Here is a 21,876-nt window from a genome sequence, read left to right on the forward strand (position 1 = left end):
GTCAAGTCAGACGCAATAAATAATTCTGGTTCCGGTGCGCTTGAGCTTGCTCTTCCAAAATCATGATGCATTAGAAAATGTCTTGTCTCTTGTATCAAACTTTTTTCAAGAAAAACAATAAAAACTGCGAAACACGCTTCAAGATGAACAGGTGGAACAATTATTTTTTGACTAGAGATAAAAAATAATAATAATAAATTAAAATTTTATAATTGTATACCTCCACAATTTACGAAAAATAGGGCATCGAATCACATAAATGTTTGTCCTGATGCAAAAACAAGAACGAGGCAGGAGTCCAAGAGCCGAAAATATCAAACTACAGTCAAACCAATACCTGATACGCTTTGTACGCAAAATACAATCAGCAGGGTGCCAGCACTTTACTGTAAAATTTACAGTGACCGTATAGTTTTCTTACGGGATGATATTGTATTTTTGAAATACACTCTGCTTACTGTAAAACCAAGTTTTAATTTCTTACAGCTATTCCTACAGTGCGGTACCCATGAAGTGAAAATCAATTATTATATGTTTATTGTCTGTTTGAATTCGATCTTGAAAGTATTACCAAGCATACAGTTCTGCTGTTTATGCAACCCCACTCAAAATTTGAAACACAACTGCTCATTGTAGAGTTTTTCATTACTGTTATTGTTTTTCTACATTTTGAAAACATCTTGTATATACACGACAATGCTGGATATTCACATTAAACAAGGACAAAGATTCAAATAATGAGGTTATGTACAGGCAATCATGAGCCAAAAGCTCAGACTTCTGACTCCTCTAAATGCTCTGTTTCATACAGTTTGTCTACTCTTGGCTCTTTATGACGTCACAGAGAGGGGAAACCCTTAATGTGGTCTTCTCAGGCACAAAGATCAACCAGCTTCACCCAGGTTTAGACCCAGATTGTTGAGCTCCGGTTATGTGATGCTGTTTCTTTATCCACTGAGCTGAATTGATGCATGTTGATGTGGGTTAAGTGTTAAGTGTTACCTCTAATTCTAAATAAATCCCCAACAGTGCAGCAAACATGCCACCACAGCTCCTCCCCCAGGCCTCACAGTGAGAAGAGAAAATGCAGATCTGTTCACCTTCTCATAAAGCAACCTAAATTCATAAAGAAACCTACTGAGATATGTTTAATGTGAGGTGAATTTTATTAAGAAATAGAATAAATATAAGAAACTCCTTGAATGTTGTAGGTGTATATTTTTATTTTAGTTTCTTTTTTTCTTATAGAACATTTTTACTTGCCTTACATGGGAATAAATTGGTTTTATTTTGAAAAGCTGCTTTCCGGTATGGGTGGCAGTAAGTGGACACTGTGGACTGGAATCTGGCGGCTTTTTCTAGAAAGTAAGTGGCGATACTCGTCATTCACCAAACCGGGGTCCTTTGCACATCATCCAGGTGAGAGGCGAAAACAGACCCAGTCACTGTGCTTGATGTCGTTTACAGCCATGACGTCATCGCACAAAACTGACAGCCAATGGGAAGCAATGGAAACTCTGAAACTCCCCATGTTTATCTGGAGGAAAATGTTATATGTATATCAGATGACAAGGGCCAGGTAATAAACATCTTATATGTCAGTATCTTTACTATCCTATAACATTTGGCGTTTTCTTTAATCTTAACAAACCAGCAATGCGGGTAAAAATGTAAATAAAAATAAAATCACAAAACTATATTTAACCAAACTCTGAAATACTCCAACTCCCAAAGTCACAAAAAATCCGTACCCAAGCAATTCATCGTTACGCTCGAGTTGTTTTCCTCCCTTTTACATGTAACAGCTTAGGCTTTTTTTTTTTTATCTGATGGATTACACCATCAGTCACTGAAGAGCCACTGAAACCAAAGTCTGCCACGCTGCCTCCCACCCCCTGTGGATTGGTATGTGTGTCTTCCTCTAGTACTTAGCTCTTCCTGGACTGCAGACCTCTCAGATATTGTGTCTGGAATCTGCTGGAGCCACTCTCCCAGTTTGGGGGTTACAGCTCCTGTAATGCTCCTGTAACCACTGGGACCACCCTGGACTCCACCTTTCCTATCTGCTCCAGTTATTCAGTGCATTTGGTCTCCTCCTTTTAACTGGCACATCTATCACAACTGTAGTCTTCTGCTCTCTGTCATGACTCTGTAAATGTGTAATTTCTACAATAATTTACAGGCAGCTGGATGACAGAATGTGTTGGATGGATGTGTTGTTGGTTGGACAGCAGTTGCTGACCTGTCTTCCACTAGGACTTGGAGACGTTTCTGTGTACTATCCGAGCCCAGTGCTTCTCTGTGTGCCAGCGTTCATCTTACATGCTGCTACTATGTGCAGGACTGTCTCAGTGGGATCTTTGCATTGCTTGCAACTTAGGTCCTAACGGCTGTGGCAGACGATTGCTTTTAGGGATCTGGTGCTTTGAGGCTCGCTGTTGTGATCAGAGCCTCTGTGCTGTGCTCGAGGTCAGGTTTTTCTAGCCACTTTTTGGAAATCTTGATGTCAGCAGTTTCCTTTATCTGCAAGATGTGTCTCTTTTTTTAAAATAAATAATTAATTTTGTATAAATAGCACACATAAATGGCACGCAGAAGATCACAGTTTCGAGGCCACTGTGTCTATTCCAGATAAAGGTGGCCTCTCCTGCGGCCACAGCGCCCCCTGCTGTTCCGTAGAGGAAGTGAGTTTTACAAAAACCGCTGATAGAAGCTCTCTCTCTGCCAGTGAGTCAGCGCCTCTGCAGAGCTGCAGGTCAATAATCTCTGGTGATAATGAATGAATGTTTTAAAATCTCCTTTAAAAGGTCCTGCAACGAATAAAAGCTTTTAAAGCTTTTTTCTGTTTGCATCTGCTTTTCTGCATGAACCATGGATCAGTTTCGTGGATTATTTAGTAAACTGGACCAAAATGAGGATGGATTCGTTTCTGTGGCGGAGCTACAAGACGAAATGAGGAAGCATGGTATCATTTCAGCGGATGGGAAGGTCCAGGTAACAAATATTCTTAATAGCATCTATATGCATCGGTATTAATTTTTTTAAACCTGCTATTGAGAGAGCTGTTTTTGTGTCTTGTAGAGTATCATCGAGTCTTATGACAGAGACAAAGATGGCCTGCTGGATTATCAAGAGTTCCTCAGCTACATGATGGACAGAGAGAGGAAGTGGAAAATTCACTTTCATGACCTTGATAAGAATAATTGTGGTGAGTTGAAAGTCTTACCGCCTTATAAGTGGTACATTTCTGAAGGAAACATAAGAAAAATGAATGATACAAAATGAAGTATGTGAGGACTTCAATCAGTTTTTAAGATCTGCGCCTCCTGCTTTTTTGTCCTTTAAAGAACATAATGAACATAACTCTGCAGAAAGTGTGTTCTAACATGACTTTTTCTTGATAAACTGAATACATTTTTTATTTTGTTGATGGTGAAATGTGTTTTCAAGGTCAGACACGAGTGGCTGGCAGGCAAACAAAAGATCTGTTTATGGTACACAGACCTGCAGCATTTCAGTGACCATAGCACCTCATAAAGAAACTTCACTTATGAGGAAGAGCAGTATCTGTTTGTAATTATGTGCATTTCTTCTCTGATCAGGAGTCATTGACCAGGAGGACATCATATGTTTGTTTAAGGAGTTAGGAGTGGTCATTTCAAAGCCGAATGCAAAAAAAATTATACAAATGTAAGATTTTTTTGCCCACTACCTCATAGATTCATTGTTGTTTTTGAGTATATATGCATTTATAGTTGGCATGTAGGGTTTAAAATAATTAGCATGTGTGAATCTGAACAGCTGGTTTAAGGTTTTTATATTGGTATTACTGTACAATAAAATATATTTAAGGCATAATCGTGATTATTTTGGGTTCCCAGATTAAACGAATGGTTAAAAGGATCCCTCATTATGGACTCACTACCTGGCTAACCTGAACTTGTTGTATCTCTGAATTATAAATGATTATTACTCAGCTTTCTTTTTTGAAAATGGACAAATGATGTGATGTTAATACGGGATGTAAAAGCTTTATTTTCTGAAACTTGACAAGTGTCGTTGTCTTTGGCAACATCAGGATGGATAAGGACAACTCGATGACGGTGGATTGGGATGAATTCTTGCACCACATCATCCTCAACCCTGTGGATAACATCGGGGAGCTAGTGTCCTCATGGAAACACAGTTTGGTATGATCATTCCCATTATGCTTTACATTTACACAGCGATTAAAATGCCTTCTCAAAAGGTGTTCAGTTAAGTCCTCCTGTTTGTACTCCTGCAGGTGTTTGATGTCGGGGAGAGCCGTGGGATCCCCATTGAGTTCCCTGAAGAAGCGTCAGGCTTCAGTGCTTGGAGGACATTTGTTATGTCAGCAGGACTGGCGGATGCTGTGTCTCGGACCATGACGGCACCCATAGACCGCCTTAAAACACAACTTCAGGTCAGCTCCACTATCACAAGGCACTGCAGACAAAAGAAAAGGAAAATGTTTCAGAAACATCACACAAATTATGTAATAATTATTCAAGCTCAGAGGTTTTACAGAATTTCTGACTACATCACTCAGCATAACTATTATGTGGCCCTGGAAGACACGCAAATTCTGTCAGGAAGAATGAGATAAACTCCCCAAGCCTCAAAGCTGTTCCTGTTGCAAAGAAATGACTCTAAGAAATACTTAAATAAAGGTTTGAATCATTTTGTAAAAGAGCCACTCATGTTTTAACATTGTGTCACAGTATAGATTAATAAGCAAATATGCTTCCTTTATCCATCCATCCATTTTCTTAACTGCTTATCAAGGTTGCAGGAGAGCTGGAGCTTATCCTAGATGTACACCACAGACAGGTTACAGGGCTAACAAAGAGGGACAGAAAAAACCATTAAAGCTATTTAGCATTTTAAGATAATGTAAATTTTTGGGTTCCAGCTCCCCTGTGGTGCTGATATGGGTAAGCAGAAGAAGATGGATGGATGTTTCGTTTCGGCTGTGAGCCTGGCCTAGTTTTACATTAGGATCTCTGGCTCTAAAGACAGTCTGTTATCAGCTTGCCTGCCTTATTTTTATGACCTGCATTCAAACTGTTGCTTTTATCTTGCTTTTAACTTTGTGTACCTATATTTATGCTAAAAGTGTTGCTGTTGTGACTGTTCCACACCACTGCACACCTGCACCTCACTGAAAATGACTTCCTGTCTCCACAATAGGTGTATGGATCCAAGGCCTTCTCCCAAGGTTTTCAGGAGATGAGAGGAGGTGGTTTGCGGTCAATGTGGCAAGGCAACGCTGTCAACGTGCTGAAAGGAACGCCACAGTCGACACTTCAGTGTCTTATCTACGCCCAGGTGAGGCTGAGCATTGAGCTATTCATGTACAGTTTCTTTTTTCCGATTGATTAGCACACTCAGATGTCCTCTGCTCCGTTTAGATGAAGGTCTACACCCAACACAGGACCCAGCAGACTCTGACGGTGCAGCAGCGTTTCGGGTTGGGCTGCATCTCTGGAGCTGTGGCTCACGCTGTCTTCTACCCCTTAGAGGTCAGATCAGAGATCAGTGGCAGATCTGAGTACTTTAACATTTCTGTCCTGAAGTGCAGATCACTGACTGTTTTAATTGTTACTATGTCATTGTTAGACTCATTATAAAGCCTTTTTATGATCATAAACAAATGAGTCAGTCTCTACAGTATCTCCAAAAAGAACAACACTTGTTCCAATATTAATATTAAACAATCACCATGAGGAAGTGCGTGAACAACCACACAAATACTTTAGATGCTGGGAAACAGTGATCTTCATCTGTAATCTCATGGCCATGAATAACTGTATTCTGTATTACTTTGAGGCTGATAAATCGCCATGGCAACGTGGAGTAAACAGGTGAGGAAAATACTAAAACTGAGCTTTTGCTTCTTACATTATGATAAACTGGAGGGTATTGTGTTATTCAACTCAGTTTTTCCCCTTTGTGCTATAACAACATTAAACTAACATTCTATACCGAGGCCAGCGTGCTCTGATATTTTTAGAGGCTCTCCTTTGTTTGCGTTTATCACACTAAAGTCTCAAATAACACCTCCACAGTCAGCAGCCCAAATACAAGCAAAAATGTTACCACTGATGATATCAACATCATATCAACACCATCTTATCAACAATACATGTATTTTTTTTTATTAAAAACAAAAACAAATGAGCATCATAAAACCAAAATGCACAAACTCTTCCTCCCATCCCACACAGAGCACGTGAATAAATACAAAAAAGATGCATGGTCGACAGCAAACCCCTGTTCCTCTAACTACTAACCTTTCTCTTTGTATTTCACTACATATTTTAATCTTTCTGGTTGGTGTTTTGAGCATGAGGTCATTTTGAGTTTGATAAATTATACAGCAGGTATTCTGAATCATAAACAGCTGATAGCACAGCAAATGGGTAAAATGGTATATATTCATATCCCCTCTTATTTCAGGACATGTATCTTTTCTGAATAACTATGTGCTACATCAACTTTTATTTCCCTGTAGAAGTCTAGTTAACAGAAATGTAAAAGTCCAAAATCCACAAATTATCACCAACATGGCAGGTTAGGGCTCCAGTCATGCCTAGAGACCAGTCAGCAACCAGTTGCTAGGAAAAAGTGTTTGTTCTGCAGCTGTTGGTGAGTGGTTAGTGGAGGCTGCTAGCCATCCATAGTGAGTAATTGTTTGCAAACAGTTACACGATGCTGCACTGAAAAACTCCTTGCAATTGTTTGTATCACAAGAAGATCCCGAATTGTCTCCAAACAGTTGCAAACTACTCTCTAAGAGGTGAAGTTTTTAAAAAAGGGAAACTGTTCCCTTTTAATGTAAAAGTTGGGCTTTTTGAGATGTGTTTGTTACAGCAATAAGGCACAGCTTTCCTTTTAATGGTGAATATTCTCTGTTTCTGGTTTGAGCTGCACTTTTCAAAGTGCCACTTAAACTCGCAGAGTAAGTGGCCAGTGTCTGCAAACAAGTTGGCGTGTTCCATTTGAACCTGTTAATGACCAAAGCAATCACAACGAGGGTTTTGAGCCAGCAACCACTTGCCAGTTGGGGAATATGCATTTTTACCTCGCAACCATAAGGAACCAAAAGAAAAAACATGAGGTAGGAAACAAGCAAAAGCAAAAATTTACTGCCAGACAAGTGTTTGGAGAATAGTTATACACTGGAAACATGTGACTGGAGAATTAGGTGAGGAAAAAAGGTTGTGATCTCTGTGGCTGTGAAGCCCCACTGCTACTCAAAGCGAACCTGAAGAAAGCTGGTTTAAAGGCTGAGGAATTAAGGAGTCTTGTTTCAGACAATAGATGAACTGACAGGCTTCACCAAAGTTCAGCATAAGCTAAACTGTATGATAATGTTTGTTATTTTGAATGTGAATCACTCAAAGCTGCTCTAGTAGAGTCCAAGAATTGAGACTAATAGACCCACTTTAATTTATTAGTGGGGATCTCTTTTAGCAGTCTCACCCTCCTCTTGTTTGCTCTACAGGTGCTAAAGGTGAGGCTGAACCTGCAGCAGGCTGGCACTTACCATGGTGTTGCAGTGTGTGCCCGATCCATTTATAGAAGCGAGTCTTTGTCTTCCTTTTACAGAGGATTCAAGCCCAGCATCCTCTGTATGATCCCCTATGCAGGTGTGGAGTGTGCTGTTCATCAGGTGGGCCAGAAGACAACAGAGATCAAGTGAACTTTTATTTTGAAAAGATGCTAATTGCTTATTTTGTAATTGCAGTCAATCATGAGCTGGGCAAAAAGCGATCCCGCCTACAACAGTGACTCCAAACTGTTTTTCTTCAGCTTTGTGGCGTTTGCTTCTGGACAAATCACCAGTTACCCGCTGGCTGTGATCCGAACTCAGCAGCAAGCGCAGGGTATCGGCTCTCGTTCATTCGGCACAGTTTACAGTTTCATATGAAGCTTTTATGTGGGAATGTTTTACTCATGTTTGTTTGTCTTGTTCTTCAGCTTTCAGATCAGATTCACGGCCAGCCTCGGGTGTATTACCGGGACTGATTGGGATATATGAAAGATATGGAATTAAAGGATATTATAATGGCATGGGAGCCAGCTTCGTCAGGGCGATACCGTGTGCCTTAATGAACTACACTCTGACTAGAAAATTTGAAAATGTTTTTTCCTCCTTGGAGTCTTGAGGAAATTAGAAAAAAAAGCAAAAGCTGTGAGTTTTATTCTTGTTAATTATCCAAACACATGTCTGAAAAAAATGCCTGAGATGTGAAATGAGGTCAATCACGAAGTTATGGTTAACTCTGCAGGATTTGCTTTGTTATAATTTCTGTTGACCACGAGCATGGAACCATAATCTGACTGACTTTAAATATGTAATAACCAACAGCTGGCTACTCGACATGCTCTTTGAAAATAAGAAAATATGTTGTTGTGTTGACTGTATAATAAAATGATACTTCATAGCATGAATCAGATAGTTTTCATCTGTAATCCTAGTGTCAGTGCTAAGCCTGGATGGATGGGGAAGGTCGCACTGGGGCCGGGGTTAACAACGATCGCCTCTGGTCCTGTTGGACAAAATCATGCTGATAGAAACTGTGCTACTGTTGGGAAAAGACAAAGGAAGAGGTGACGGGGAAGGCATGTTAGGAGGCAGCGAGAGAGGAGGATGGAGGAAAAGAGAAAGACTAGAGAGAAGATTCAGTGATGTAGTGGAGGACCTGCTTAGGGCTGGTGTGACAGAGGAGGATGGTAGAGATGGGGATAATGAGATATCTAAATTTCTATACATTTACAAAAGCGATAATTTTCAATTTAAGTGTGTGAATCTCAGGAGTAACAGAATTAATGTCGTGTTTAAAATAAAGATTTAGGAGTTAAAGTCTTCTGGAAGAAATCTTTTTGAAAACATTTACCTGAAACGACTCTTCAGCTCTAAAAGTCAGGCTCAGATATTTAACCCATAGTGCCGTTGTCACCTTGAAGTGGTCGTTGAGAGTCGCTGATCCATGCCTTGATCGTGTGAGTCGTTAAGGGTCACATAGGCCAAGTGAATTCTTTGTGAGATCATCCTTATTGAGGGAAATGGTAAAGCCACACAATATACACACCAACAACAACACTAATAAGTAAAATAAAATTTCATATGTCACACAAAAAAAATGATGAGCACAGTGAAGTTTTGATCCATCGCACTCAGGTTAAAAGATTTCCACGTGACCAACAAACTCCATGGGACATTTTGTCCATGTTTATAGTGCAAAGAGCTTCTTCTCTGAGATTTTACCCCATCTGGCCATAATGTGAGTTGCTGACTTGCCTGGCAAGGGGTTTCGTTATAGCTGGCACAGAACCTCAACCTTACTGAATATTAAATAATAGTATTTTATGCCATGAAGATTCAAGTAACTTGTCTTCATAAACAAAAGACAACACTGCATTTTATTAAAGAAATATTATTATAAAGTTATTAATGATTTAAGTGCAACTGTTAGACTTTGACAAAGTTAGGGAGGCAAAACTGAGACGGTTTGGACATGTGCAGAGGAGGGATTGGGAATATACTGGACAAAGGACTTTGAATATGGAGCTGCCAGACAAGAGAAAAAGAGGAAGACCACAGAGAAGATTTGTGAATGCGGAGAAGGAGAACGCAGGTGTTGGAGTAACAGAGGAGGATACTATGGGTGGATAGGAAGGCAACCCCTGAAGGGAGTAGTCGAAAGAAGAAGAAGACTATAATTGTTACACAAAATGGGCCGTCTGGTGGACTGATTCTTCTGGAAAGCATAATTTGACATCCCCTCGCGGCAACCTTTGCGCACAGTCAAACACACTTTGCACTTTTACTCAAGTAAATTTTTTAAAGAAGTATTTCTACAGCAGTACATTTAAAAGGTCGTTTGTTACTGATTCCTGCTCCAAATCTGCTCTGGTGACACGCATGAGGCCGTTATCGCGAGAGCAAACACTGGCCCGCGAGTTTCTCGTGTCTCCCACCACCTCCCGTTTGTGAGACCGAGCCGCCATCTTATCGCGCCGAGGAGGAGAAGAGCAGCAGCAGGCAGATATGGCAGACTACAGCAACGTGGCTCCCCCGTCCTCAAACGCCGGTGGCGGCATGAACGACGCTTTTAAAGACGCTCTGCAACGAGCACGACAGGTGAGAAGACGACTACGGAATCACTCGGGCTAAAAATATCCCGCAGGCCGGGAACGAATTGCGAGTTTTCGGCGCTTTCTGTCGTTGTGCTCTGAAGGTAGCTAAGCTAAGCTAACGTTGCGTTACTCTGAAAACGAAAACAGACGGGAAAACACAACAGATCGCAGCTTAGAGTGGTTAAAAAATAAGATAATAATTGTATAAGTTAAATGCAAGCTGGTGTTTTTGTGTTGTAGCAAAATTAACCGATTTGCTAAAGTGAAACCTGAAGCTCCCCTTTGTTGGACTTCCGGCTAGGACAGTAGGCCACAGGCAGCACGCCTCTCCTCTCCAAACGCACCTTAAGAGACGCGAACAACAAATACATGATCTCGGGAGCTCACGTGTTCTCTTGTTGCTTCATTTTTTGCTTTCAGATCGCAGCAAAGATTGGCGGGGACGGAGTTGCGGCACCCCCGACAAACGAGTTCGGCTACGGGGGCCAGAAAAGGCCCCTGGAGGACGCTGGTGGGTATTTTCCCATGCCTAACCTGAATATCGGTCAGTGGCTCAAATCGATCTCAATGCAAGTCTTTCTAGTTAATGCCTGCCTTTGTGTTCCTTTTTTTAGCAGCTGCTGAAATGCATTTTATTCTGTTTTAACGTCCATAACCCAGCATTAAATCTGTTTTTTTAATCGTTTTTTCCTCTGTGTGAATTTTCACCTTTAGATCTAACACTGTACATTATTACTAACCAGTTTAAAGGCAGCAGTGTGTTGCACATGGCATGTGTTTAGGGTGATGGTTTTACCTTATCTTCTAATGTCTTGTAAATATTTTAATATGTGTCAAATGATTTTTTTTGATTGAGCGGACCAGACTGGAGGCAAATATTGGTTAAGGCGTGAGTGGGTGTAATTAGTTTTACTAGCCTATAAACAGGTTAAGTAGATGTTTTTTTTGGTGGTTAATGTGGTCCAAAATGAAAGCATGACAGAGTTTCCAGTTTGCTTGGTTCGCACATGTAATGATTATAAAGTCTGGAAAAGATTGGGTTTAATCTGGGTTTATTTACTTAAGTTTCTCTGGGTTTAGAAACTTAACATAAAATAAAAAAACTTACAAACTTCACAAAGAAATAAGACCAGCTAACACACACAGTTATTAACTCTAACTTCCTCAGCATTCAAGTTGTTGGGGTATGCGCCGACCTGACGTGTAGTTGTTGTATGTAGAAGGTTGGGGCGTAGGGTTAAAATGGAGTTCCAATAATTACGTTGTAGCTCTGGCACGGAAGTATGATTTATGTGCAACTGAAAGCACCTTCAGCACACTTGGATCTAACGCTGCTTTGTATTTGCCTCAGATCTTGGCTCTGGGAGTGACACTCCTGAGTTTAGCGCGTTCCACTAGCGAAGGCTGAAAAACAGGATTTGTTTTGTTCCTCAGCAAGGCAGAGCTATTAATGCATTACTAGCAGTGCAGCACAGTTCTTCTTCTACTTTTGTTTTGGGTTTTTCTTCCTCACTTAAAAAGTGAGTTGCAGCATGTTCCTGTATAGAGCCTGGTCACTGATCTCAGCATGGCTTATTTAGTGAGTCGCAAATCCACAATTATGATTTACAGATTACGACTTTTACAGCTTTTCTGTTGCTTATGTTCTCTACCCTCATCTCAGATTGTTAAATCGGGGTTAGTGGGACTGCTCAGGGTTTCTGAGTTGGAAAACCAACTTGGGGGGTGTTCTTCTGAAAAATCTGACATCCAGCTTGAACAGAGTACCTGAGATGTATAATCGGGTTATAGGCACTGATCAAGTCAGAACTGGGGTTAACAAACCTTTGAGAGCTGAACAAATACAGGGATTTTAATGGTGATTTATTTCTAATTTGGAGCCAATGATTGACTTCAATGCTGAGTTAATAAGTGCAAGGACTCTAGCTGCTTGAATAATTTGGCAGATAGAGCATTACAGTGTAGATCTGTGTTGCAGAGTTTCGTTGAATTATGTTAAACAAAACTGAGGATTTAGCATCAGCGTTGAGTAGGACTAAACATCTGCAGATAGGATATCAAGCCAAGTATGCATGCAGTAAGCTGGCAGATGAGCTGCCAGCTGTCTGAACTGTTTAAATTCCACGTAGTGTTGACAAATGAGTTTTAGATGTGTAAAATCAGTTTGTTTTTTCTTTGATTGGGGGGAGCTAATAATGTGATGTGGCATGGGAATAATGAGAGGTGCTTACACTGGCTATGTCATTTTTTTTTTCACAGACCAACCAGAGACAAAGAAAGTGGCTACAAATGATGGTAAGTGAACCAAAGGTGCAATTGTATTCACTACTTAAAAAGGCCAAATATGTGCAAGAATGTGAAATTTGGTTCTTCGAAATTGTATTTTATTTTATTAAGTCTTCTTTTGGCTAATTGGTCGTCTTCTTGCAGCCTTTTCAGGTATCGGAGGAATGGCTGGTCCCCCAAGGTAAACAGACATTATCAATTTAAACATGTTCACATACTGTGCTTGGCTTCATTGTATTATAAAGTTTATGTTGATTAATCTCCCGTTATCCTAAGGTCAACATCAGAAGAATTCAAGGTCCCAGATGGCATGGTTGGCTTCAGTAAGTGTTTGTTTAAAAAAAATTAAAAAAACCCATAAGCATAACTTCTGTGCTCTTAGAATTTGATATTTATACTTTTTTTGTCATTGCCTGTTCTAGTTATTGGAAGAGGAGGTGAACAAATATCACGTCTCCAGCAGGAGTCTGGATGCAAAATACAGATTGCCCCTGGTAGGTTTGGATTTGCTGCCAGTGCTGAGAAGTCGGAGCATACCAACTGTTTTTGGAGGGTTTTGTGTTTACAGTGTCTTTTCTCTTGTAGACAGCGGAGGGATGCCAGATCGGTCAGTGACATTAACAGGATTACCAGAATCAATCCAGTAAGTGTCACCCCTGTTTCATATGCAGAATTCCTGTGGAAGTTAGTGTGGGCAGCAATGTATTTTTGACCAAAGTCCAAAAGTTGCTATTATAACTTTTGCTGTAATCGAGCAGCCCTACTATCCGTTACTAAACAAAATGGTAATTTTTTTCTCCCTTAAGGACGGCAAAGAGGCTACTAACAGAAATTGTTGAGAAGGGGCGTCCGGCCCCAGCGTTCCACCACAACGATGGCCCAGGAATGACTGTTCAGGAGATTATGGTACCTGCTTCTAAAGCCGGCCTTGTCATTGGCAAGGGAGGAGAAACCATCAAAAGCCTTCAGGTGAGCCTCAAGTCAAAGTGAGACAAAAAATATAGAGATAATTAGATGTGATTGCTACTGACTCACCTTTTGTTTTATTTTGTCATTTGCAGGAACGAGCTGGAGTGAAAATGGTCATGATCCAAGATGGGCCCCAAAACACAGGCGCAGACAAACCACTACGCATTTCAGGAGAACCTTTTAAAGTTCAGGTGAGACTTCAGCTGGCATTACAGCTGGGATTTTGATGTCATAAAACTTCTTTTTTTTTTTGTTCCAAGTCTTCCACATGGAGACTGTACTGTAATAATATGTACTTTGTCTCCCCAGCAAGCCAAAGAGATGGTGATGGAGCTGATTAGAGATCAGGGCTTCAGGGAGCAGAGGGGCGAGTACGGTTCAAGGATTGGAGGAGACAGTTTAGATGTCAGTACTTGTCATTTGTTTAATTCATCACGTTGTTGACCAGGGTTTTTGGATCGTGTTAATTTTGCTTTTCTGCCCTCTTATTGTTCAGGTTCCTGTCCCACGTTTTGCAGTAGGAATTGTTATCGGGAGAAATGGAGAAATGATCAAGAAAATTCAGAATGACACAGGTGTCAGGATTCAGTTCAAACCAGGTGAGCATCTAACATGACATTCATGAAGTAAATCAAGCAGTTTAAAATGGTCTGTGATGAAAACTCATGCACCACGCTGATAAGCTGATGTATAACCCCAACCCTATGATCTGAGACCTGAACACATGCACAGTGCATCGCTGGTTAGAGGCATAATTAGAGGAAATACTAGAAAAGTATACATTTGTTTAATGTGACAGCAGTAATAGAAATCAAAGCTGAAATTGTGCTTCAGTTGTCTCAAATCGCCCTCCTTCCTCTCTCCAGATGATGGCACCACACCAGACAGGATAGCGCAGATCATGGGTCCCCCTGACCAGGCTCAGCACGCGGCAGAAATCATTTCCGACCTGTTGCGGAGCGTCCAGGCTGGAGGACCTCCAGGGCATGGAGGTGGCAGGGGACGTGGTCGCGGTCAGGGCAACTGGAACATGGGCCCCCCTGGTGGCCTCCAAGAGTTTACCTTTACAGTCCCGACCATGAAGACTGGTCTGATCATTGGGAAAGGTAAGTCGCTCCTCAGCAGCAGTGGGGCTCAAGCTCAGTTATTAAAACAAACTTTAGGAGTGCAGTGCACTCTTAGTAATCACCTTATGGAGTAAATAATGGTTTAAAATGTGTATGGTCTGTGATGAAAACTCATGCACCACGCTGACAAGCTGATGGATAACCCCAACCCTATAATCTGAGACCTGAACACAAAATAGAGAGTGACACGGTGAAGGTAGAGAGATCAGAGAGACGAAAGGGTCAACCAAAACGGTTAAAATATTTTTCTCCCTGTAGTCGGGCCTCCGTTAAAACTCTGACCATGTTTCTCTTCCAGGTGGTGAGACAATCAAGGGCATCAGCCAGCAGTCAGGAGCCAGAATCGAGCTCCAGAGGAATCCTCCGCCCAACGCTGACCCCAACATTAAGATGTTTACAGTCAGAGGGTCACCTCAGCAGATCGACTACGCCCGGCAACTAGTGGAGGAGAAAATTGGGGTGAGTTAACTGTTTTTACAATTAGCCTCCATGTGAAGACTCCGGTATTTATTTATTTTTTTAATTTACCCCTCTTATACTGACCGCACCATTTCTCTGTTCAGGGACCTGTCACTCCCATGGGTGGCCCACATGGCCCTCCTGGCCCACATGGAGGACCAGGTCCACATGGTCCTCCAGGACCACCCGGACCGCCTGGTGCTCCCATGGGTCCATACAATCCTGGACCATACAACCAGGGCCCACCCGGACCACAGTAAGTACAGTTGCCTCCTCTTTGATAGTAAGACTATCTGAACATGGCTGACTGAGAGATGATGGTTACTTATTTTCTTCCTTCAGTGGTCCTCCTGCTCCATATCAGCCTCAGGGATGGGGCAACGGCTACCCACACTGGCAGCAGGGCCAGCCTGATCCAAGTGAGTATTTGCTAATGGGGGCATTTGATGTGAAAAGCCCTTTGCCATATTTTAATATTTGAAATCATACTCAGTTAGAGGTTAGAAAGTATATCTGTTAGTCATAAAATACAGCGACCCAACAGAAACAAAATGAAAAACAATGGAGCAAACAGGATAAATGTTCGAAAGCGCTAAAGGGTGAAGTTTCAGGGCCAAGGAGCTCGGTGCTTTGTTTTTTAACTATGAATTTGCACTCTGGGGAGAAGCAGTGCCCCCTGTAGGCACAAAAAGTAATTACAAAAGTAAATGCTCTTTAAGTATTTTTATTGAAACTCTTGTTTTTTTTTTCTTGAAAATATTTGCTTTCAAAATATTATAGCATTTGAGTTTTATGTGCTAAAACACAAGTATTGATTACATCAGCAGATTTGACGTTACGTGGTGTCTTATTACAGTTGGCTAGCATTAGCCTTTGCACGTCTTCAGTAAAGCACAACATTGCTGCTGCCAGAATGAGTCCTGGCTGTTGTGTGGTTACAAACTTGTTTATTGCGTGCAGATAAAGCAGCAGCGGATGCCAACGCAGCAGCGTGGGCAGCGTACTACGCTCAGTACGGCCAGCAGCCGCAGGCTCCCATGACCCCGACCAGCGGAGCGCCCGGCACCAGTCAAGCCAACGGCCAAGGTAACCGGAGTGTTTTTTTCACTTAAAGCGGAGCAGAAGAAACAGAAAGTGTTCAGACAAGCTCAGTGTAGTTCAGTAGACTTACCTGATAGTGTGCTGTGCTCATGTCTTATTTGTGTTACTAACAAACACAAGTTGGTTTGGTTTCAACTTTTAAATGACTTTGCTTTTGCAGAGCAGCTTTTTAACTTTTTTTTTAAATACCCCAGGAACAGGGTAGTTTTCCTCCACCACCCCTAGGCTGACAGCCCAACCCAGGCAGGTGGAGGACAAACTGCTGAGAATGATTGACTAATTACAAGTACCGTTTTCTTTAACAGGTGACCCACAGGCTGCAGGTCAGAGTGGACAGGCAGATTACACCAAGGCCTGGGAGGAATATTACAAGAAAATGGGTATATGAACGTAGTTTCAGTGTACACCTCTTAACACAAGACAGTCTAAACAGCCCTCGGCCATTCAGTCAGCTTCTTTTTCAGGTCTGGGTATTTGTGAGCATTACTAACCTGCCGTGGAGCGTTTTCAAGTGTGCCTCCACTTTGTTTGACTTTTGACGGCTGTGCTGTTTAGACTGCGACACTTTGACTATCTGCAGGACTGCTGTGGACACAGATCCACCTTTATCAGCTCAGAGTAGATTATTTTCTAGACTAAGTCAGGGCTTTATCCACACTGATGGCACAGTCTTCCATGTGCTATGAATGTTTTACTGTTACTGAGTGTGTGTGTTTTGTGGAGTTAAATGATGAGTGTTTGACTTGTGGGGTTGTGCATATAAGCAATGTAGGGTCATTGTTTATGTTTTGTGGTTCGATTTGATGCTTGAATGCTCTAACGTGTTTCTTCTTGTCACTCTGCAGGTCAACAGAGTCAGCAACCTCAGGACTACACGAAAGCCTGGGAGGAGTATTATAAGAAACAAGGTGAGTGCTCGAGCAGGCTTTTGTGCTAAAACGCGGCGCAGATATGTCTGAAACCTTACATGCACATCTGTAGAACAGCTGGTTTGTTTCCTTCTCCCCATTTCCACCTTCTATTTCTTCAGCTGGAAGAGTTATAAATGCTGGCGATGTTTACTTGCACATGCTGCATCATAGACTATATATTCATTCAACGCGAGTATGAACTAAGCTTTAAGACCAAAATCAGCATGCTTTAGTGTATGTAGTATAGTAGTATAAGAAACTAAAGCCTGGTGCTGGCATGGAGGAAAACAAGACTATTACTCCTAACACAGCAGACACATGGGTGAGATAGGTTAGGCTTTTGTCTAGTTAAATAACATCTCATCGCCCCTCCAGCTCTAAGTATGAGTGTGTTTGATGTTAAAGGGTGGTTGCCTCCACAAGCAGCCCTCTTGCTAGTAGAGTTGCTGTTCTCGCAGCCGCCCAATAGAAAAGAAGAAGGTTTCTGACCCGCCACCAAGAGACCTCAGTGGCGGGTTCGTTCCCCTTCTTATAAATCTAATCTGACAAGATTGGAAGCATTTATTGTTGCCTGAATTTTTTTTGTTCCATTTTTACAATTTATTTAATAGTAGCTGAATGTATGTTGGGAAAACTGTGTTATGTCTAATGGTTGTTAATATCCTTTGTCCTGCTCTTGTCTGGCTGGTCTGCTTTTTATTCCAACATAACAGTAGTAGGCTTGTTGCCTAATCTGTGCAGAGGCCTGAGATTTTTATTTAAGAGCAGTGAAAAGCAAAAATAATCTGCTTCATTGAGCTGGTGTGTGCAGTGATGTTAAACATATTTGTCCCTCACGTTTTTCCACTTCTTTGTAGATTCACTCACTTCCATCTCCCTCTGAGAATTTTCTTTTTATATGGTCTCCTATTATTATTATTATTATTATTATTATTATTATTCCCTATATTTGTTATTCTCTAACTGATTTAAATTCCAAAACTGGTAAGAAAGTAACCAGAAATGCAGAGGAATTCATGGTAGTGAACGTGGCATTCACAGCCAAACGAGTAGATATCTTTTGGCAGGGTGTTGAATTGAGACTTATGATGTCGATTTAATGCCCGAGTTCAAATCCCACATAAACCGACGACATAACCATTAAATGTAAAGTGCCACGCTCAGTGACATGTACAAGTTAATTTGATTCCCAAGGAATGTGAATAATGACTTCAAACTTGTTAGACTGGCCTGATTTGTTTTTTTTTTTTATTTATATTAAAGACTCATTTGCATGTTTTTTTTAAATAAAATTATTTTCTTTGAATGTCTAGCAAATGAGTCACCAGGAGCCTCCCTAGTTGAATAGCTGCCTTGTTGGCTTGTGTAACTAACCCAGAGAAGCATATTTGGCCTTATATTCCTTATATTTTAGTTCTATAAAAAGCATTCATGAATTTCATCATGGTGTCTCTTGGGTGCAATAAGCAAACTTCAGACTTGATCTTGAGCTTCTTGGCTGTACAAACATATCTTTTTCTCTATCATTTCTATCCCCTGCAGGTCAAGCGGCCCCTCAGGCCACAGCGGCAGCGGCAGCCTCTCAACCCGGAGGCCAGCCGGACTACAGCGCGGCCTGGGCGGAATACTACCGGCAGCAGGCTGCGTACTACGGCACGGCCAACCCACAGCCGATGGGCGCAGCGCCACAAGCTCCCCAGGTACACCCGCCCCGATAATAATGCGCTGTTCACATTCATGTACACTCAGTCGTTTTGCACCGTAACCCGCTTCACTCCTCAGGTTTTCACAGGGCTCCGGTGACCGCAGCAGCCTCACAAACTTAACCAAAACCACCTTCCTTCCTACACAGGCTTTTTAGCTTTTTATTTTGGGAAGCTGAGTCCACTGTTTCTGCTGTTAACATGCAATGTATCTTCTATGTATTTCTTCTGCACAGGGCCAGTAATGTGAAGTGGACATAAAGTAAATGCTACATTGTCGAAACAAAATCCTTTGTTAAATGTTTGGATGCAGACGCCTTGATGAAGATCTTAAATTTCCTTGGTTTGAAAGTGTTTCACATAGATGGCAGATTACCCGGCGAACACGTCCTCTTTGATTTTTCTCTTTTTGTTTTCTTTTTGTTATTCTTTTTTTCTTGTAAATGCTTTGTTTTTAGTGAGGTAATTATACATATGGTCATTCCAGCCCTGTATCTACATTAAATGTGGTTAGAAGTCATGTTTATTAAACTGTAGACATTACCATGTAAAATCATCTCAGTTTTAAAAATTGCTCTTGCCTGTTGTGTTTTTTTGCAATAAAACAAACTGAAACCTCCTGTGTTGGTAAGTTGGGGTGGAGATGTATTTCTGTATGATTGTTTTTGTTTTACCATGAGGCCGCTGGGCAAGGGCGGGATAGGTGGGGTGGGCGTTGTAGTTTGAACTGATTGTCCAAAACCAAATTGTGCTGTCCTGTCTCTCTCCAACTGTCTATAAGACTCGTAGTCACATTACTTGCGTGCAGTGATGCCGGGTGGTTCAGACTTCTTGTTATTTATATATTTCATATTATTTCTGACTCTAGCAAGTAGAAAAAATGTTTGTCACGAGAAAGCTGACGGGTATCTGTGTGTCGTGATCTCATGCATTACCTGCGTTGCTGTGGCACTCCTTCTCACTTTTTGCATTGGTTGCTGATATTGTTGAGGTGTAGTTTGCACTGTATATATATATATATTTTATTTTTTTGCTGCCTCCCTTGATAGTCACTTCCTCCTCCACAGGCAAGTTTAGAAAAGCGGTAAGCCAAGTATCCTTCTCAACATGCGGTTCTAAATGTTGCATATTTTTAGTGTTATATATCCATCTACCTTTTGTGCTGTTCTTTTTCCAGGACAGTGAGGTAAAATTGTTTTGAAAAGGAGAGGGAGAGAAAAAAATGCATTGAAACATTTGTCTTGCCCAATTGTGAACTCACATGTTTACACTTGTCTTTTTTTGAAAAGAATGTTTTTAAAAGTATAAAACGATGCAACAAAAAGTGGTAGATGTTGTAGGGTCTGGGGGTGGCTAAGCAGTCGGCATCCATCAGTTGAGCCCTCCTGTAATGTAAGTACAAAAAAACCTGTGATTTGACTTTGAGACAGAACGCTTTATAAACTGCCAACGATGTAGTATTTTTTATTTTTTCTCAAATATTGCCCTTTCCCCTCCCCCCTCCCTCCTTTGTCTTTGGGTAAGTATGAAATGTTCTCAGGAGAGGCTTAGCGCTTCAGAATGTGATGATTCTTGTACCACATGTTTCTGAGACTCTCTTTATTCAGTCTCCTGTAGATTGTTTGTGTAGGTAGTTGGATTTCTGAACTGAGGTCTGTTACACTGCTGGTAGGAACTGTTTAAGGATGTCCATGTTGGGGGTTTTTTGCGTTCTGAATATTTGCCAACTTGCCATTGTGTAGTTGATGTCTTTTTAAAAACAAAATGCCATTCATTGCAATATATTTGCTTAGAAATCTCCTGCATAACTCCAGCGTAGCATGCTTAGGTTTCTGCTGATAATCTCTCTCTAATATGTCCTTTATAATAAGCATGTGGAATGCTAGTAGTGGAAGTGCTGCTGATTAGCTCAGTAATGATGATGATTTTTTTTCTGAATGAGCACTGCTGTGAAAGGCTGTTAATGTTAAAGTCCAAACGATCTCTTTGACTGCATTGTTCACTGACGGCAAAGAGTGCAATATATACATACATATATATATATCTGATCTTTGCAGTGTCATCCCAGACCTTGCACCTTAGGTTCTGCTGCAATAACACAGGTAAGCGAAACCTAAGGAAAACCAGTGTTTTTGTCCAGTGACATACATGCAAACAAATGCTTACCTGTGTCATTAAACAAAAAGAAAATGTCCAGGAAATTCACAGCCCATTTTTTTTCCATGAATGAACTGCATGATGTGAAGTTTTGACAAGTGAAAAGGTTGTTGCATAGGAGGTAATGTCGAATCTGCTTAATATGATAATAGCCTCTATATTTGCACCCTGGTAAGTCTGAAAGTGACTGTATGTCGATGCTTTAGATTGACACTGGTGTAAAACTGCATGCTAAACTGCTAGGTCAAAGAAACAAAACGGTTCAATACATGATTTTTAATTTTTTTTTTTTTTTTCCTGTCGTGGTGTGAATCTGCCCTCAAGTGCAGTGCAAATCTGCTATTGAAACGCCTTCACTTCTCGCTCACAGTGTTGGAGGATGCTGCAGGCTTAGGTCGTAGAATCAGGCCCGTGTCGTAGTTTGTCCCCCCCCCTACACACAAAAGGAGGAATCCTTTGAGTCTATCCTGCTGCTGAACGTAGACCGTTCAAGAGCTCCAGTGATAAGGTAAAAAACCCAAAAAAACAGCAACCCAATGAAATTTAAATTCTTTGATTGCAAAAAGTGTTGGTTAGATTTGTTTTTGCTGCCCGGTTTGACTTGTCTCTTTTTAACCATGATGCCATAGTTTGTTTAGAGTTGTCTGAAAGTTGTTTTTAATCGCTGTGAATGCCTTCATGAGTAACTTTCAGCAGACAGGAATGTGCTTTAGAAAGTTGGATGAGGACAGGAACTTTGGGGGTTTATCAGTTTAAAACACTTCTGTAGTAAAAAAAAAAAGGTCACTCACTGTTTGTTTGGGGCTGTGTACACGTGAGACACTCAGTGTTTCAACACAGAGTTCGAGGGGTGTAGAAGACTAAACAAGGAGCATGCCTTAGAGGTAATCAAGGTTTCATGTGCTGTGTATAATCTATTGGTTTGTTTCTTGAATTTAACTGTTTTTGGTTTTGAAATGTTGCCATGTTCATTAAAGTTGTAACAAATAAACTGGA

General features: G+C 41.1%; 2 protein-coding genes across 7 annotated transcripts; both read left to right on the forward strand.

Annotated features, from left to right (window-relative positions):
* The first annotated feature begins 2,737 nt into the window (after nt 1-2,737).
* Nucleotides 2,738-8,474, forward strand: slc25a24l (solute carrier family 25 member 24, like). The gene is made up of 10 exons (XM_063461994.1): nt 2,738-2,994; nt 3,082-3,208; nt 3,603-3,690; nt 4,079-4,190; nt 4,286-4,444; nt 5,212-5,349; nt 5,433-5,543; nt 7,529-7,696; nt 7,772-7,910; nt 8,005-8,474. The coding sequence occupies exons 1-10, from the start codon at nt 2,872-2,874 to the stop codon at nt 8,190-8,192; spliced, it is 1,353 nt and encodes a 450-aa protein (XP_063318064.1). The 5' UTR covers nt 2,738-2,871; the 3' UTR covers nt 8,193-8,474.
* Nucleotides 8,475-10,015: 1,541 nt separating this feature from the next.
* On the forward strand, nt 10,016-21,876 carry fubp1 (far upstream element (FUSE) binding protein 1). Of its 6 annotated transcripts, none has more exons than XR_010091437.1 (20): nt 10,016-10,171; nt 10,588-10,711; nt 12,427-12,462; nt 12,598-12,634; nt 12,730-12,776; nt 12,876-12,947; nt 13,039-13,096; nt 13,260-13,422; nt 13,515-13,613; nt 13,732-13,827; nt 13,919-14,021; nt 14,289-14,528; nt 14,848-15,008; nt 15,113-15,264; nt 15,351-15,427; nt 15,969-16,094; nt 16,415-16,489; nt 16,955-17,017; nt 18,563-20,825; nt 21,251-21,876. XR_010091437.1 is itself a non-coding variant. In XM_063461142.1 (20 exons), the coding sequence occupies exons 1-20, from the start codon at nt 10,079-10,081 to the stop codon at nt 18,966-18,968; spliced, it is 1,989 nt and encodes a 662-aa protein (XP_063317212.1). In that variant the 5' UTR covers nt 10,016-10,078; the 3' UTR covers nt 18,969-21,876. The 6 variants fall into 6 exon arrangements, 5 of the variants coding, with proteins under 5 accessions (XP_063317212.1, XP_063317211.1, XP_063317213.1 ...); XM_063461142.1 differs by having other exon boundaries at nt 18,563-18,720; nt 18,960-21,876; XM_063461141.1 differs by having other exon boundaries at nt 18,563-21,876.

This window comes from Pelmatolapia mariae, linkage group LG18 (genome assembly GCF_036321145.2).
Source record: "Pelmatolapia mariae isolate MD_Pm_ZW linkage group LG18, Pm_UMD_F_2, whole genome shotgun sequence".
NCBI classification, from domain to species: Eukaryota; Metazoa; Chordata; class Actinopteri; order Cichliformes; family Cichlidae; genus Pelmatolapia; species Pelmatolapia mariae.

Coding starts and splice junctions, on each gene's coding strand:
- slc25a24l (XM_063461994.1), top strand. CDS start 2,872: ATGGATCAGTTTCGTGGATTATTTAGTAAACTGGACCAAAATGAGGAT. Junction 2,995..3,081: donor CAGCGGATGGGAAGGTCCAG/GTAACAAATATT, acceptor TGTGTCTTGTAG/AGTATCATCGAGTCTTATGA. Junction 7,911..8,004: donor AACTCAGCAGCAAGCGCAGG/GTATCGGCTCTC, acceptor CTTGTTCTTCAG/CTTTCAGATCAGATTCACGG.
- fubp1 (XM_063461141.1), top strand. CDS start 10,079: ATGGCAGACTACAGCAACGTGGCTCCCCCGTCCTCAAACGCCGGTGGC. Junction 10,172..10,587: donor CTCTGCAACGAGCACGACAG/GTGAGAAGACGA, acceptor TTTTGCTTTCAG/ATCGCAGCAAAGATTGGCGG. Junction 12,777..12,875: donor AGATGGCATGGTTGGCTTCA/GTAAGTGTTTGT, acceptor TGCCTGTTCTAG/TTATTGGAAGAGGAGGTGAA.